Source organism: Panthera pardus, unplaced genomic scaffold (genome assembly GCF_024362965.1).
Source record: "Panthera pardus isolate Hobbes unplaced genomic scaffold, ASM2436296v1 HiC_scaffold_6, whole genome shotgun sequence".
Classification (NCBI taxonomy): domain Eukaryota; kingdom Metazoa; phylum Chordata; class Mammalia; order Carnivora; family Felidae; genus Panthera; species Panthera pardus.
The window spans coordinates 86,447,171-86,465,758 of NW_026526991.1; the positions used below are offsets into that span (position 1 = coordinate 86,447,171).

The 18,588-nt window shown below is 36.2% G+C and overlaps 2 protein-coding genes across 6 annotated transcripts in view; one reads left to right on the top strand and one right to left on the bottom strand.

The window, feature by feature from the left end:
* Positions 1-1,760, top strand: part of RECQL (RecQ like helicase) — a 58,567-nt gene extending 56,807 nt beyond the window's left edge. The window contains exons 14-15 of the mRNA XM_019452175.2: positions 248-377; positions 930-1,760. Coding sequence (XP_019307720.2) covers positions 248-377; positions 930-1,088 — 289 coding nt within the window. The 3' untranslated portion in view covers positions 1,089-1,760. The remainder of the gene's footprint in view (positions 1-247; positions 378-929) is intronic.
* LOC109268718 (pyridine nucleotide-disulfide oxidoreductase domain-containing protein 1) lies at positions 368-16,358 on the bottom strand. 5 transcript variants are annotated; one of them, XR_008419419.1, is made up of 7 exons: positions 16,141-16,321; positions 6,832-6,951; positions 5,958-6,064; positions 5,203-5,325; positions 2,753-2,887; positions 1,762-2,025; positions 368-478 (listed from the first exon to the last, which is right to left on the bottom strand). XR_008419419.1 is itself a non-coding variant. In XM_053894772.1 (6 exons), exons 2-5 carry the CDS (start codon positions 6,012-6,014, stop codon positions 1,990-1,992), a joined length of 351 nt encoding a protein of 116 aa, XP_053750747.1. In that variant the 5' UTR covers positions 6,015-6,064; positions 16,286-16,358; the 3' UTR covers positions 368-478; positions 1,762-1,989. The 5 variants fall into 5 exon arrangements, 4 of the variants coding, with proteins under 4 accessions (XP_053750747.1, XP_053750748.1, XP_019307725.2 ...); XM_053894772.1 differs by lacking the exon at positions 6,832-6,951 and having other exon boundaries at positions 16,286-16,358; XM_053894773.1 differs by lacking the exon at positions 6,832-6,951 and having other exon boundaries at positions 2,774-2,887.
* Between the last annotated feature and the right edge of the window lie 2,230 nt (positions 16,359-18,588).

Genomic DNA, 18,588 nt, shown 5'->3' on the forward strand with positions numbered 1-18,588 from the left:
CGCAACAAAGCAAGTGGTTTTCCAGTTGTCTCATGTGAAACTCTTTAATGCCATATAAAATTTACCTAATAAACTTTAACAGATCATTGTATGTCAAAAAAAATACAACTTACAGAAAGTATTTTAATTTTTCACAAGTTTCATATTCCACATATTAAAATTATTGCACTTATGGTTGTTTTTATAAATTGTAGTTTTTCTGTAATTTCTTAAAAGCTTTCTGATTGTTGGCCTTTATCTTCCACAGAGAAGACTACAGTTTTACAGCTTACGCTACCATTTCATATTTGAAAATAGGACCTAAAGCTCATCTTCTAAATAATGAGGCGCATGTTATTACCATGCAAGTAAAGAAGCCCACACAGAGTTGTTTCAAGGTAACTGACTCTTTATATAATGAAAAAATACATTAAAGCTTATGGGATACTTTAAATGGTACTGTGCTGGGTCCAGATGAACACAGGAGACAGGCAGGAATCTAGGCATGGAAGAGAGAAAACATTACCTTTGTTTTATTGTAGAAGTATTAAGTAACAATTTAAACTACTTTACCTTTTAATATAGACTAGAATTTCCAACCTTTTAGAACATGAAAAATCCATTTTAGTGTTGTCTAGTTTGTGATCAACACTGGTTGAGAAGTCTATGTTTGTAGCAGATGTCGAAAACCAATGACTCTTATGCATGAAATACTCTCGTCTGCAAAGACATGCCATGTATCATTGTGTCTATGGATTAGGGTTTTTCTGACAGCATATCCCTTTAGGATAGGGCTCATATTTGAGTGGATATTTAAAGGTAAAAAAGAGACCACTAGACACTTAACTAAAGAGCTACTGGATATACAAGGACCAGGGGGATTGTTAATCTGAAGAAAAAATGGAACAGCTGAGTTTTGATCGGAATGTTTGCTTTGTTTTTGTTGGCAGACTGAATCATCTGAAACTTGTCATTCTGAAGGAGCTGATAAAAGGAGGGAAGAAAAAAATTCAGGTAACTTCCAGAAGTCTGCAAACATGCTTCAGCGATCTAAGAATACAGGGACTAAAAAAAGAAAAATTGATGATGCAGGAGATGAGTGTTTCTAAATTTTCCAAGAAAATAGTTATGCATGTGTACACCATTATTTTGTAGTTAAAAGTTTAAGACAGTTTTATTAATATTTTATACATATGGAACTTGCCTGAAGTATTGAAGACTTCAATATTTAAGATCATGAATTATATAAATTTACAGTATAAAACGAGAAAAGTAATTTTATTATTTTTTGAGAAAAATAATTTTAATGTAAAATATTTTTATCCCTTGATATACCTAATTGTATTCTTTTGATATTAATGTTATCATAAGGAATATTTATGTAGGCTTATTACAGAAAAGAGTGATTTCAGCTCATAACAGCTATACAATCAGAACATAAAAGGATATTAGCAAGTAAGATCTTGTTACCTCCTTAAAGTAAAATTGTAAGCTTCTTGAAACGACAATCCTCTCTGACATTTCACAATCAAAGAATGACTTTGGTATACCAGACCAAGTTGTCAGCTAAGTAGATAAAGTAGCTAAATCTGCTCCAAAGCAGTTACACAGAAATGATTAACTTAAATCCTTACATTTACATAAGTGGTCAATTTGTGTTGGAAAAAAAAAAATCTGTAAATTATTTGATCTTTACCATTTTACTTCTATTTTAATACTTTCCCACTACTCTCATTATGACTTCTGTATTCTTAACTTCATTAAATCCATGTGGTCGTTTACCTTATTGTGACTTTCTTGTGTTACTCGGAACTTTATGTAATTCTTGAAATGCCTTTTTAAATCAAAATAATGTATATCAATATTTGGATCTAGCAGACCTTCTTCATATGATGAAAGATCCATATGATTTAAAATTAAGACAGCTCCCATCATTCTCCCATTCTGCATGACGACTTTGATGTGTTCTTGTCCTTTGGTACATCTCAGCATTAATTCATGATCTGAACCTCAGCCCCATGTATGGTATTTTCCTGGTAGTACAACCTATATACAGAGATAATAAAGTTATTCTAATGAGTACCAAAAAGGAAGCATAATATGCAGTTACACTGTGTTATTTTAGGATGACTAGCACAAAAATCTATTCACAAAATTTTATAGCTAAAAGTGTCATTCATTGGAGAGGGTCCCACAGAAAACATTTGAATGACATTACATTTATTGTTCAGATGACACTACCACACAATCTATATGAAAATTAAAAATATGTAGTAAATTAAATATGTAGGATCTGGACTATATATTAGAGTCATGACTTAAATATTTAATAAGGAACTGAGTTATATCTTGCATGGGCAAATTATTTAACCTCCTTAAACCTTGTGTGTATTACTCATCATTAAATTACCAAAAAAAACAAAAAAACAAAAAAAAACAAAAAAAAACCTACCTCAGAATAATGTAAAGAGGAGTAAATAATAAGTATGGCAAAGTACCTGGTTCATTCTTAAGTACAGTAGCTATCACCCTTAAAAAGTGAGACTGAATCCCAAATAAATGTAGAAATGCACTAATGGGAAACAACTCCAGAAGAGATTTTTTCTCCCTTAAGACCAGCATTAATACCAGGTTTGATTTGCAAGAAATGAGAAAACATGTCATTTTTCTAAAATGATTAAAACCATGTAAATTCTTATTCAATGAGAAAATCAGGTAATTAGTTACAAGACTCACAAGCAGAAAAAGGTACTAATTTGCTTATCTATTTTACCTTATAGTTGAAAAATGTTACATGAGCAAAAAGTTCAAAGCTGAAGTCCATGTCAGTAGATTGTCCTAAAGTAGCTGCAGCCATGCACTTGGCTGCGTACCACCCCATCTGTCTAGCCTGGGTCCACAGTCTCATCTGAAATGAAAAATGTTATGAGATATAATTTTCAATGTCCTTACTTAAAAAATGCTAGCACCTTAACCTGACAAAAATTCCTTAAAAGGGGTTCAATATTGACAGTCCTTGAGATTGGTTAGATCTAGCTAGCCAGATGACTAGTTAGATTATGTTTGCCATGGAAGCAATCACCAGTCCACACTAACCAAAACTGACTTGGCTATTTGAGAATTCTATCCAAATTACTGCCCTAAAATTAAAGGATAATACCAACTCTATATGTTTCAATAAATTCTCTATCAAAAATAACTAAAATATTTGAGGCTATACTAGGTAAGAATAACGCTAATAACCAGTCTCCCCTTGCAGAGTAAGTTTATCACACAAGAAATGACAAAGTATCACTGAAATATATGTCCCTTTTCCTAATCCTTAGATTTTTAATCCTTAGATTAAGGCTTCCAATGCAGTTAAACCTCAATGGTCACACAGACCGATAATACTAGTTGGTGTCTAGTCTCAGGAAATCTTACCAGATTTCAGCAACCCATGTTGGGAATACATTTTTAATTCTTCCCTTTAAAACATCATTAATTTCTCCTCTACAGTATTTTTATTATATTTCTACCAAGTTTTGTGAATCCCTGATAGAACACTGGCCCTGAGAGTCAAGAGATTTATTTTATTTTTTTAAATGTGGGGCTTGAACTCACAACCCTGAGATCAAGGCCTGAGCGGAGATCAAGAGTCAGATGCTTAACTGACTAAGCCACGCAGGCACCCCAGGAGTTAAGAGATTTAAATGTCAACTTTTTTACATATTTAATTTTTATATTTTTATTTAATTAACTGAGCCTTGATTTCTTCACTTAAAACATAAATGTATCCCATCTATTAAATGAGAATTAAATAAGCTAAGCAATTAGTTTCTTTATAACTGTGTGTGACTAATGTTCTTTCATATGCAAAAATACCACAGTCACAGATAGGATTTTCATTTCTGGTAGAAGTGATAATTTTTTTTTTTTTAATTCAGTCTCCTGTGTAAACAAGGTAGGTGTGATGAAATCATAGCCTCCCTATGGTAAGGGAGCAGAGTAAACAGAGCACAGTACTAGAAAATGGCTAATAGAAGTGGCTTGCAGTATAACACTGCCTGGACTGTTACCAAATGTATTCTAGCCTCAAAGTCCCTTCACTTTGTGTCTTGGACTATGTAAAACAAATTATTTAGTGTACTTATTTATTGCTTCTGCAAATTAAGAGACAAGGTCTATTAGATTCACTCAAAACAGACACCTGTTTATTTTTGGATATTGCCTATAGCAGAATATGACACATTAAGGATATAATTTATTCTAGAGGGTTTAAAATGTTAAAAAAAATCCCACAACCCCCAACTCCTAATTGAGAGTTGATGACAGATATACCATAGAAGTGACACAGAATGACTCCAGAGGAAACTGAAAACAACCTAGCACTTTAGAAACAGGCTGAAAGCACTCTTATATGATTGTTAGCCCTGCTGTAGGTAAAAACACACAAAGTAATGAAGCTGCCTCTTAAAATACATCTAGTTCTTCATGACTTCATGCTCCATGGTTGATCTGAAGGAGTGATATCCCAACCTTTGGAGCTGGTCTTTTACCAACTGTTGCCTGGTTCATTTATCTGTGTCTCTACTCCCCCTGAGACAACCTCACCTATGACCACAGTTTGAGTATCTCTTCAAGGATTTCTGCTCCACCATTAGGAGGGCGGCAACACTGTGAGGGCAGGAGGAAGTCTACATCCAGTTGAATGGACGTGTTCAGCTGAGGAAGGCTGTTTACTATCGGAAATTTTTTCAATCCTAATTCCCCAGGGACAGAGTAGGGTAATCAGGGTCCCATAGGATCATCATTTATCAACTTGGTTTATACCTCAGTAATTATTTATTAATCTAAAGCTGTGCTGTCCAGTCTGGCAGACGCTAAATACATGTAGCTATTTAAACTCAAGTGCTCAATAGAGATACGTAGTTAGTGACTACCTGACTGGACACTGCAAAGGTACAGAACATTTCTGTCATCGCATAAAGTTCCATTGGACAGTGCTGGTAAGTATCTGAAAATGACAAGCAAAGTAATAGCCCATAATTCTTAAACTACTGTTCCATCACTATATAATAACTTACCGAAAGAGAAAAATTCTTTGTCACAAAAAACGCTATGACAGTTTCTTACTTAAAGTAAAGAAGTTGGAAAACCAGATATTTAGATTTGCTGGTAGCAACTCCTTTACCATCAGATGGAATCTCTGATATGAAGATGTGATCCTGGATGCTGGCTTACCTGCTGCCACACTGGGCTGGGCTGCCATGATGCAGTGCAGATGTCACCTGCAGCATAGATATCAGAGACAGACGTGTGCATGTGATCATCCACTTTCAGGCCACCATCTTCGCCTACATCAAACTAAACAATGTTCATATGAGAACACATGGGAAGAAAAGTGAAAGATGGCTTTGTCATTCTAAAGTAAAAGAACAAGTCACATTTATACACCACATTTATACACCTTGGTATGCTGATCTTTAATGAGAAAGTAAAAAATAGCTGCAAGTTTAGATAACTCAGCTCAATTTCCAGGGAATCAAAATGCTACTAAGACAGACCACCTCAAAAATTCTTAGACTTTCAACATCAAGAACACTTAGTAACCATATGAGTACCCCACTCATAATTACAATATTCCTGTTTTGTGAGCTTCAAATGCTAAAAGGCAAAAAAAGACAAGATAGTTTCTCTAAAAGAAATCACTTGTGAATCCATAGGTGTCAGTCTCTTAACCTTTAGACAAATGAACTGTGCATTATGTCCCATCAACGATGACATCTATGCTGGGGTGTTAGCTGCTTAAGGACTTTAGGCAGTAAGGAATAACTGCAAATCCAAACATGAATATGACCCAAATTGTTTTCACCTTCCTTAAGTTACAGTTTTACACTAAAGCAAGGAACAGTTATTTATGCTTGGGAGTTAGAAATCTTATAAATACAGTATTTTAAAAATATTCACAGCAGGACATAAAAAAACTTCACCTTAACATTGTTGCCACAGAGAAAAGGTTCTATATTTGGAGTAACTTCTGTAGCACCGACCATGAAATTGCAGCTGTATATCTTTTCATTGGTCAATTATGTAGGCCATACCTCTAAAAACAAAAATACAAACCAAACTTTATTCTCAAATGTAATCACCACCAGCTATCTATAGCATTTCGTGATAATGCATAGAAGAAAGAAAGAAAAAGGTGAGAGAGGACTTTAAAACAACACCCCTTGAGGGGCACCTGGCTGGCTCAGTCAGTAAAGCATACGGCTCTTGATCTTGGGGAGATGAGTTCGAGCCCCACGTTCACTGTAGTTTAAGAAAAAAAAAAAGACCTAAATAATGTCTATAAGGCACATTTGCTAAAACAATTGTAATGCAATCAATATTATCTCCTTGTTTTGGGAATAATTACAAAATAGGGCATTCTAAACATTTTTCCTTCAAATTTAAGCATAGAACTTCTAACAAAGTAAATTTAAATTGATAATTACCTTATAAATTATTTAAAAATATTAATATATTATACTCCATTATTTAGGTTGCAAATCACATATTCCCAAAGTACAGTAATGAATATGTGTATAAAGAAAGTTATAACCTTCAGCTCAGTCATTACATCTGGGATAGTGCACAATGGAAAGAACACAGAACATGAGCATGAACTAAAAAACAAAAATTATCACCCAAAACTAAAACTGAAATAGGTAGTAATAAAACACTGTAACTATTTTCTGGTTTATGGATCATAAAACAAACCTCTTCTATAATTTAGAACTTAACACTCTAAGTGGAATACTTTGATTCAAATATAGAAAAATCTAAGAAATATTCATGTTCCTTTTCCATGACCCAACCTCAGAATGTTACCTGAGCACTGTCTGTATCCTGGGTTCCTGATACAAAAGGATTTCCTTCATGTATCAATTTTGCTTTAGCTCCAGCACAAAAAGTTCTTATACACATACTGCCATCTCCTGTTACAGTGCACTGTAAAAACATAGAGCCATGAAGAAGAGAGGAGAAATATATTTATACATGGGTAGAATTTCATTTTAAATAAAAAATTCATTAAGACAAAAGCAAAAAAAAATACATTAAGGTTGCCTTTTGTGATACTCAATACTTTGTTATAGCAATTGAAAATCAAAGTAAACCTGAGAACCCATTATCCAATCCAGTGAGTCACCATCATTTTAGGTCCGTGAACCATTTTGGGAATCTGGTGAAAACTAATCTTTCTCTCTTGGAGAAAAAAGGTACACTCACACCAGATTTTGCATAAAACTTAGGTAATCTCATGATATTCAGGAAGGCATGTTGACCTCAGGTTAAAAAAAATTTAAAATTCAGCATTCTGGGGGCGCCCAGGTGGCTCAGTTGATTAAGCAGCTGACTTTGGCTTAGGTCGTGATTTCTGCGATTTTTGAGTTCATGCCCCGTGTCGGGCTCTGTGCTGACAGCTCAGCACCTGGAGCCTGCTTAGGATTCTGTGTCTCCCTTCCTCTCTGCCCACCCCCCCCCCCCCCCCCGCCCCAACTTGCACTCTCTCTCTCAAAAATAAATAAATGTTAAAATTAAAATAAAGAAATAAATAAAATTTGAGCATTCTGATATTATACCTGGGGCAGGCCTTATTGAGAATTTCTGATCTCAATGGGAGTTACTAAGATCTAGTAATTCTAATCATATCATACCTTAATGTCTGCCATGGGTACAGGGGAGTAAAGTGTGGTAGAAAAGGTTACAATATGTCTTAGTATAAAAACATTGGAAGTACTAAAACAGTATTTGGATTCTTCTTAAGTACAAATAACAATCACTTTACCGCAAACATGCTCCTTGATATTTTCATATAAGTGTAAAGTGTGTTAACCTTAAATCCTAGCATATACTGTTTTAGGGTTATTTAATTTTTTATGTTTATTTATTTTGAGAAAGAGAGGGATAGAGGGCAAGCAGGGGAGAGGCAGAGAGAGAATCCCAAACAGGCTCACACTGTTGGTGCAGAGTCCGAGGCAGGGCTCGATCCCACGAACCGTAAGATCATAACCTGAGCCGAAACCAAGAGTCGGATGCTTAACTGACTAACAGGCACCCTTATATTAAATTTTAATATCATTGAGGCTAAAAATACACATTCAAGATCCACTGTTTTTGTTCCTTAATATCAAATGAAAACCTACATATAAGTCGTAGCTTTTAGAAAAGCATACATGCATACACACACACACACCCACATACAACTATGAGAGATGCCAGACTGGTGGAGTGGGAGTGGTTTACAGGTTAACATTGTGCCATGTTATAAAATATGGCAAATCATAAGACAGCACTTGATACCCACTGAGCCATTCATTATCCATTTAACTCTTTAGCTGCATTGCAAATACATAAGGCCAATAATTCAATACAGTATACTGCACATAGAAATTCTATATGTCTTCCTGCAGATAATGTGTTAGAATTTTATCTGATCAACAGTAGTTACAGACACTGACCAAATTTAAAAAATAATTTACATTTGGCTACTGTAAAAACAAACATTCTTTTCATTGGTTAATGTTAAATTTTTGCAAGTAGACACGAAGATAAAAAAATCTCTAATTCATTAAAGAATATTCAGGACATTTAAATAAGAGAATACAGACATGATCTCATGTAGGACACTTCAAATGGTAATGGGTGGCACTCTGATTTATTCAAAGGTGCTAATATAACTGCCTCACAATTTATCAGCATACATTTGTGCCCACCTCAGTTTGCAAATTAAATGACATGGATGTCCTAGGCGATATGTACCACTATGAGTATTAGAAATTTATTCTGGCTTGGGATTCAGAGTTTTAATGTTTTTCTCCGAAAAGTTAGTACTTTTTATTTTTTCCTATCAAGTTATTTGTGTTTCAAATGTGTTACCTACCCGTTTTCTCGGGAGAACTCCCACATTAGAGTTGCTGTAGAGAAACAACTACAAACTCTACTACTCATCTTACCTAAGGCTCACCTGAGGATATTGTTTCTCATCTGACAACACCTTTCTTCCGACTGCCTTATTCATTCCCACATCCAATGGGTTACTGAGTCCTGCTGAGTTTATAGTAAAAATCTCATTCATATCTGGGCCATTCTTTCCAACTACACTGTCCTTGTCTTCATTCAGGTCTTCTATCATTTTGGACTATTGCAACCACCTTCTGGTTTGATTGCTGGCCACTATCACTCACTCCATCCCGCTTCATCCTCAACATTGCCATCTATCTTCCTAAAAATATATTACCATCCTTGCCTTCATGTAAATTCTCTTTATTTCTCCACTGACGGTAAAATAAATTTCTTGGCATGATGTAAACAGCTCTTCACAGTCCTATTTGTTTGCCCTAGTCTGCCAATCTCCTCTCCTTATCTCTACCACAGACAGTACCTCTGACAATGTTACTCTTCCACGTGCTGCTTTTCTTTGGGTCTTTGAACAAGCAACCTCCTTTTCCTACAGTGTCCTTAATTAAGAACTCTTAATTCACCCACCTTTTAAACCCAGTTCAAATATTTTCTCCTTCTGTGAGGTCCTCCAAAATCCCTAGTATCAGAGCTTTGATAATATTTCAGTGACTGTGCTTCCACATGTACATATAATTAATACATGTGCATGTCTGTATTCCCTATGACAATGAGACCTCCCAGGCCAAGTTCACTGTAATGTTCCTGTTGTATCCCAGCACTTCTGCAGTGCCTAGAACATAGTAGACACTATATAAATGTTAATGCTAATTTGAAATGTAAAACCTAAAATGCTAAATCCAACTAATTATATAATCCCAATAAACTCTCAAAAAGTATAAATTTTTCTAATAATGAAACCAATGTTACTAAGCTTTATATACTAGGGGCCTTAGTAATGGTGGGGGTACAGATGGGGTCAAAAGAAAGCAGGCAAAAGCTCATCAAGATTGAACAATGGTGGGGGGGATGCCTAAGTGGTTCAGTCGGTTGAGCGGCCGACTTCAACTCAGGTCATGATCTCCCAGTTCATGGGTTCCAGACCTGTGTCCGGCTCTGTGCCGACAGTGTAGAGCCTGGAGCCTGCTTCGGGTTCTGTGTCTCCCTCTCTCTCTGCCCCTCCCCCGCTCACACTCTGTCTCCCTCTCTCTCTCTCAAAAATAAATAAAACATTAAAAAAATATATTAAAAAATGACCGAACAATGGGCTGTCATTAAAAATCCTTTTTTTTTTTTTTTTTAAATGTTTGTTTGAGAGAGACAGAGAACAAATGTGGGAGGAGCACAGAGGCAGAGAGAATCCCAAGCAGGCTCCATAGTGTCAACGCAGAGCCAGATGCAGGGCTCAAACCCACGAACCGTAAGATCATGAGCTGAGCCAAAATCAAGAGTCCTACGTGTAACTGAGCCACCCAGGCATCCCAAGAAAAAAACCCTCTTACATGTTCCTTACTCTTCAGTTCCTTTATTTTGGATTCTATAACCTTAATGTTGGGAAAGCAATTTTCTAACATGGTTTTCTGTCGCTCTTCAACATCAAATTCCTCCAATACTTCAGAAACCCATATTAGATCAAAAAGGTAAAAAAATGTATGTTTTTAAAAAATATTTCCTTTTAAGAATTTTAATAAAAATATTTTTATTTGTATACACTACTTACTTCATGTTCATAAAACAAGAAGGTCAGCTAATTGCACTATATGCAGTGAAAAGTAGGCAAAGTCCACATTTTAAGACTTGAATTCAAGTCAGCCAAGTCACTCCACATTAGTTTCCTAGCCTGGAAAATGAGGGCTAACTCTACTTACTTCTGCATACTTGAACCACATAGAATAGACAAGAATAGCTTGTCTATTTCCATATCCTTACAGTTTTCTCTGTCCACTTACTAGCTAACTTTATTGTGATCTAGTCTTTGGACTCTTTCCTGCTGTCCAAAACCATGAGCATCCTCTTGGGTTCACTTTTCTTCCTATGCAGCCAAGACTCCGTTGTAGATCATTTCATGTTTTGCCCAAACTTTTACTTCCTTGCTCTCTTATCTTTAACCATTAACTACCCTAAAACTCCTAATCACAGATTGAACTACCTGCTTTCTCCAGTCCTATATTCAGTGTGTGGTGGAAGGACCACACCTTGCAGACTGGCATTTGACTTCAGCTGTCCATCAAATACTACTTGGAAGACCTACCTACTCCATGGCCCTAGCAGTTCTCAACCTTTCAGTCTCAAGACCCCTTTACACTCTTAAAATGACTGAGGACTCCAAAGAACTTTTGTCTGTGTGAGTTAAACCCAGTGATATTTGCCACATTAAAATTAAAACTAAGAAAAAATTAAAATATTTAATTCACTTAAAAGAATAATAAATCCAATACATGTTAAACAGATATAATATCCTTTTAATAAAAAATAATACTTTTTTTCCAAAACAAATTGAGAAGAATGGCACTTTTACATTTTTGCAAGTTTATTTTTTTAATTTTTTAAAAATGTTTTTATTTATTTTTGAGAGAAAGAGAGAGACAGAGCATGAACAGGGGACGGGCAGAGGGAGAGGGAGACACGGAATCTGAAGCAGGCCCCAGGCTGAGCTGTCAGCACAGAGCCCGACATGGAGTTCAAACTCAAGAACTGTAGATCATGCAGACGTTTAACCGACTGAGCCACCCAGCCACCCCTGAAAATTTCTTTAATGTCTGGTCTTAGAACTGCTTCTGCATTCAAACTATTACAATATGTTAATCTGGCTGAAGTATCTGAAGACAGTTCACCCTCACACAGATATGCAGCCTTTTCAGAGAACTGTATATTCTACTTTGGTATTACACTAACACGTGTGGTTTCTTAAAGATTAGTTGCAATGTAGAATTTGAAACCATATCAAAGAATTTTTCATATTCTGTTCTTGTGAAAGCCATTGGTCTATCCTGAACTTTAAATGGATCTTGTAACATCACATTTGTCATCTGGACAATATTGGTTCACTAAGTTTTATAGAGATCTTCCAAATGTTAACAAATTTCAAATCACTACATTATCAAAAAAACACATTCATTATTATCACCAACAATCTCATCAGAAAATTCTTCAAGTTTCATGAGGCTCACAGTGAAGAATATGAGTTTTCCAAAATTCTGATTTTGGCTTGAAAACTCTGATTTTGTCATATTGGCTCAAATACCATCAACTGTATTCCTTATTTACTTAAACTATCTTATATGCCAGTATATACTCTGGGAAAACAAAGCCATTTTAGTATTAGCTTCGAAAGAATTTAGAGGCTTAACTTACCATTTTTTTCCATCATTTTCCTTCAGCTACAACCTTTTTCTTTTTCACTTTAAACTTCTTGAAAGAATTTTCTTAAATCATCCTCCACTTCAACTCCACCATTTTCTATTTCTTTCACTACTATACCGTTAAAACTGAGCATGTTCAACCAAAAAACTATTAGAATGAATAAATTAATTCAGTAAGTTCCAGAGAACAAAATGACATACAGAAATTGGTCTAGTTTCTATACGTTAATAACAAGCTATCAGAAAGAGAAATTAAGAAAACAATCCCATTTACAACTGCATCATACAGAATAAAATACCTAGGAATATATTTAACCAAAGAGACAAAGAGACCTGTACACTGAAAACTATAAGCCACTGATGAAAAAACTTAAGAAGATATACATAAATGGAAAGATCTATCATGCTCATGGTTTGGAAAAATTAATATGTTAACATGTCCATACTTCTCAAAGCTATCTCCAGATTCAATACAATCCCCACCAAAATACCAACAGCATTTTTCAAAGAACTGGAACAAAGAATCCTAAAATTTGTATGAAGCCACAAAAAGACCCTGAATAGTCAAAGCAATCTTGAGAAAGAACAGAGTGGGAGGTATTATGCTCCCTGATTTCAAACCATACTACCAAGCTATAGTAATCAAAACGGTATGGTCCTGGCATAAAAAAATGGACACACAGATTAATGAAATGAAACAGAGAGCCCACATATAAGCCCACACATAGATGGCCAACTAGTCTATGACAAAGGAGGTAAGAATATACAATGGAAAATTGTCTTGGGAAAACTGGACAGCTTACATGCCGAAGAATGAAACTAGACCACTATCTTATACCATATACAAAAATAAATTCAAAATGGATTAAAGACTTGAATATAAGATGTGAAACCATAACATTCCTAGAAGAAAACATAGGCAGTAAGCTCTCTGACACCAGTCTTAGCAATATTTTTTGAACCATTTTCCTCAGGCAAAGTAAAATGAAATGACATAAAACTAAAAGGCTTTTGTGGAGAGAAGGAAACCATCAACAAAACGAAAAGGTAACCTGAATGGGAGAGAATATTTGCAAATCACACATGCAATAATGGGTTAATATCCAAAATATATTTAAAAAACTTATACAACTGAATAAAAAAAACTCAATTAAAAAAATGGGTAGATTGAACATTTTTTCCAAAAACATACACATGGCCAACACACGTCGACACATGAAAACATGCTCAACATCACTAATCATCAGGGAAATGCAAATCAAAACCACAATGAGATACCACCTCACACCTGTCAGATTGGCTGTAATTAGAAAGATAAGAAGTCACAAGTGTTGGTGAGGATGCGGAGAAAAGGGAACCACTGTACAGTCATGGTGGGAATATAAACTGGTGTAGCCACTAAGGAAAACACTATGGAGTTTCCTCAGAAAATTAAAAATAGAACTACCATATGATCCAGGAATTCCACTTCTGGGTATTTATCCAAAGAGAACAAAAACACCAACTGAAAGAGATATACGCACTGCTATGTTCACTGCAGCAGTATTTACAATAGCCAAGGTAGGTGAGAAACCTAAGTGTTCACTGATAGACGAATGGATAAAGAAGATGTGGCATATGTATATAAATATTCAATGAAATACTATTCAGTCATAAGATAAATGAAATCTTTACATTTGTGACAACATGAATGGACCCAGAGGGTATTATGTCAAGAGAAATAAGTCAGAGAAAGACAAATACTATATGATTTCAATATCTGTGGAATCTAAAAACAAACAACAGACTCAAAGATACAGGAAACAAACAAACTCTGGTTACCAGAGTGGGAAGGGGTTGGGGGGTAGGGGGTGGGAGTGGCCAAAACAAAAATTAAGAAGAACTAACTTCCAGTTATAAAATAAATAAGTCATAAGGATGCAATACACAGCACAGGGAATATAGTCAATAATAGTATAATAACTTTGTATAGTGATAGAGGGTAACTATGCCTATTGAGGTGATCACTTCATAATGCATAAAAATATCCAATCACTACAATGTACACCTCAGTAAGAGAATATTGTATGTCAATATTCAATAAAGAAAAAAACCCTGAGGGGGTGCCTGGGTGGCTCAGCTGGTTAAGCATCTGACTTCAGCGCAGGTTATGATCTCATGGTTTGTGAGTTAGAGCCCCGTGTCAGGCTCTGTGCTGACAGCTCAGAGCTTGGAGCCTGCTTCAGATTCTGTGTGTCCCCCTCTCTCCGCTCCTCCTCTGTTTGTACTCTGTCTCTCTCTCTCTCAAAAATAAATAAATATTAAAAAAGAAAAAAAAAAAACCAAAACCCTGAGCATCTTCCATTCACCTATACATCCTTAAAACCCACCAGATTCTTTTTTAATATCATCTTATTTGAACTTTCTATAATACTTGATAATATTACCACTCTCTCCATCTTTCTTTTCTGTATATATTCTGCAATTTATTTACCTACTTTCTCTTTTCATTGCTACATCTAGCTCTCAAACCTTTTTTTTAAAGTAATCCTGCCACTCAACATGGTGCTCAACCTCAGGACCTAGAGATCAAGAGTCGCATACGCTACAGAATGAGCCAGCCAGACACCCCTCAAACTTCTTTGTACTACTAAAATCACCTTTCAACTGGCCTTCCAGTCTCATTTTAACCCCTCCCCCAAGTGCATTGTAACTAATGATCTTTCAAAATGTATTTGATCACATTAGGCCACTGCTCAAAATCATCTCATTACTCGTAAGTTCTTGTTACATTTTCATCAAGGCTTATAAGACCCTTCATGTTCTGGTCTCTGCCAACCTTCCCAGCTTCATCTCTGATCACCTCCCAAGCACCATGTTCTTTAAGCTTTGCTGCTCTCAGTACTGCCATGCTTTCCACCTAAGATTATATCCTCGCCTCCCTTTGAACTATCTAATTCTTCTTGTCCACCTGGTGAACTTTTACTCATTTTCTACACTGAGACAAAAGGATACCTCTCCCCTAATTCATGCCCTACCAACTCCACTGATATCCTTAAGCTGGCAAACACATTGATGAAATGATTTATTTACATGTCTCTTCCACTAGCCTGTGAATCCCTAAAAAGGAAATACAAGGCTCTGTTTATAATTGACTAACCAGCCCTTAGTACAGTACCTGGATAACAGGTGTTTACTTTGTGAAAAAACGGAAAATAGACACCTAGGATTGAAAGTGTGAAAACAACTCTCGAATTTCCTGCACTACTTCTGTGACTTCAGTGATTGCTTATGTTTACTTTATATCCACAAAATAGTCCTTTTTGGAATGTATATATGTATACATTTGGTCTGATTATTCACTATAATCAGAAAACTATTCCCCAGCTGCATCTATTCCCTTGTTGGTTGTTTTATAAAACATTACTGGAGATGAAATCTCTTCTATCTTGGAAATTCAAAGTATAGGAAACAACATGAGTTTATCAATTATTTACGATAAACTAAGGCTCTGGCATCTACCTGGAAGCTGAACTCAATCAGCTAATTAAGAAAGGAGGCTGAATGTTCTGACCAAGTACTTCATCAGTTTTAAACCCTCTTGTCTGCTCAGGTTAACTATCACCACAGTCTGGTTCACTCAGCTTTGGGGTCCCCCCAACAACTTGTCCCCACTTCTCCCTGAGCCTAAGGCGAACCTTGCGAGGTACTAAGAATTTCGCTCAAGGGCCACTACGCAGTCTCTAATAACTGAGAAGAAGAAGGAGTGCAGGGGGCGGGAGAAAAGGCAGCGGCTATAGAGGAATCTGGAACGAGGACTTGGGGAGAGGCGGGAGGATGCCTTGATCGCCACCACCTGAGCCGGGGAAGAGGCGGAACTGTCTGCGGGTCAGCTTACCTGCTTAGCACCGGTGACACCCGCGATGCCACCTCCAACCACCACAAATTTCCCCGCCTCGAGAGAGGGTGTCCTGCCTCCATGAGGTCAGACTCCTAGTGGTTTACTGACCGCGGGTTGCCCAGGCCGGATAGTTTGTACTCACAGGGCTGGAGCAAAGCTGGGCGGCTACTTCCGGTGCCTGTGCCTTAACGTGAAACTCTGAGCTACGGGTACCCAGTAGCTCACACTTAATTCCTTGCGTTTCCGCTTCCGGCTGCGATTCGGAAGTGCAGAGACATCTCTGATTCCGGGGTTTCATTTTACTGTTACTACCCCTGACTGTGGTTTCTCCACGTTGATTTGATAAAGAGAAGAAGAAGGGGAAGGGGAAAAAGAACTTAAAACAAAGCAAAGAAGACGGGTCGCCAAGAGAAGCTTGGCAAATTGTCTAAACACAAACCAGAGTTCTCACAGGACAGAGCACTCTCAGAATTAATGAACTGCCCTGAAGTTTTCACTATTCATTCCTGCGAGAAATTTGGCATAGGGACAGCTCTTAAACTCTTAATGACGTAGGCAGTATCATCCTTCCCTACATTTCGCCTAGCAATCCAAGGTTGTGTATTTTGGAAGCATATTATTCATGACATATTAAAGCAAAGCAATACTAGTGAATTGCTCTCAGAAGTTATTCTGTTTACAGTTTTGACCTTGGCTAAAATTTCCAGTACTATAGTGAGTTGCTCGCCATTTTGTCAAAATAAATTAACGTTCCTCCCAATTTTTCAGTAAATAGCATGTGTGAAGTCTGAATTAAATATTCCCAATCTTAATTTTACTGCTAGCACCTTTCTGTGGTATTCATTTGTTTTGAGAAGTGTCTAATTTTTTTAAAAAAATATTTTTTTACCATATGCACATTATTATTCACTATTTTCATTATTTACTCTTGCGTTTGCTATCTCATATAATATTTTCCCTTGGGTTGTATTATAATATTAAGAGGGTACAATTTCTCTAGCTCACTCTAAAACTGGTAATTAGAACCCCCGTTTGATTCTTTGAACTCTGGAAATAACCATTCTATATAAACAGGAAAACCTACCATGTAATTACTGATATTTACTGATAACCTAACAATTACTGTGCTTTGATTTAATAAACTTAATAGTAGGCAGTTCAATAATGATTTTAATTCCCACTATTAGCTTAGACAACCAAACAAAATATTTATAGGAGGAACTAGTTATTTTAAGCCATTGCAATCCAATCTTGTTTACTTCTGTAGCTTCTTATTTTCACATAATCTCACTCACACTGTGCTCTAACTAGATTGAACTATGCTGGCAGCACCCAGGATATGGTATGTTCTTTCGGTTGTTTTTTTTTAATTTTCAAACGTTCGCTTGCTTGCTTATTTATTTATTTATTTATTTAATTTTTGAGAGAGACAGAAAGAATCTTAAGCAGGCTTCACACTGAGCATGGGCTTGTAGGGCTCACTCCCAAGACCATGGGATTGTGACACCAGCAGAAATCAAGAGATGGACGCTCAGCTGACTGGGCCACCCAGGTGCCCCTGGTTTGTTCTTTCTTATCTGAGCATTTGCACATAACATTTTCTGTGATGCTCTTCCTCCAACTAATTTTCCCTAGCTAAATCCTCACTGACCTTTGGTTTCAAGAAGCCATCACCTTCCCTAAGAATCTTTATTGAATATCCTTAAGACTGAGTTAGGTGTCCTCTCTATATTTTCCAATAGCACCTTGTCATTCGCTGAATTTAGATTCATATCACCTTATTTTAAAACTACCTACTACCTCTCCTGACTCCCATGCGCCACCCACATAAACTCCTTAATCTCAGGGATTATTAGTCTCCCTTTGTATCCTCAATTTTTAATTAGTAATGAGTGCTTAATATAAATGTCCTGAATGAACATGTAATTAGGTGGAGCATGGGACTGCCTGGAAGTTCCCTCAAGACCTTTCATTCATTTTCCAAGGTTAAGGTCTTCCTGTATATTATGAAAGCTACTCCCCCTTTAGGATGGGCAAAGAGAAGAATAGACTGGAACTCAAGTTCCCAGAGGAAATGGAGAAAGGCCACTGGGATGAAATTATTGTTTAATTATTTTGATGTTTAACTTTTTCCATTTTGATGTGTAAGGCAACATTTTAACATCAGCTACATTGAAGATAAGAGAAATTCAGGTTGTTTTCTAATAAATAAATAGAATATTTCCCACAGCTGGTTATTATACTAAGGGAAAAGTAAGGAACAACACTTTTTGTTTATTGAAACCCCTTGTAATTCCTATAACACAAGTGAAGGTATAAAGAAGCGTATTTTCCTGAAAATGAAAAAAAAAAAGACTAAATTATGGCATCAAATAGATGTGGCTAATTCATTTTAGTTGATATAAAATATTGACATTATAATTAGGTTGTATTAAGGGGTGCCTG

What these genes read in the sequence shown, in the direction of transcription:
- LOC109268718 (XM_053894772.1), bottom strand. Translation starts at nt 6,014, where the DNA reads ATGGTCGGTGCTACAGAAGTTACTCCAAATATAGAACCTTTTCTCTGT. An exon ending in CTTTTCTCTGTGGCAACAAT is followed by an intron (nt 5,326 to 5,957) that starts GTTAAGGTGAAG and finishes AACATTGTTTAG; the next exon opens with TTTGATGTAGGCGAAGATGG. An exon ending in CCAGCCCAGTGTGGCAGCAG is followed by an intron (nt 2,888 to 5,202) that starts GTAAGCCAGCAT and finishes TTTTCATTTCAG; the next exon opens with ATGAGACTGTGGACCCAGGC.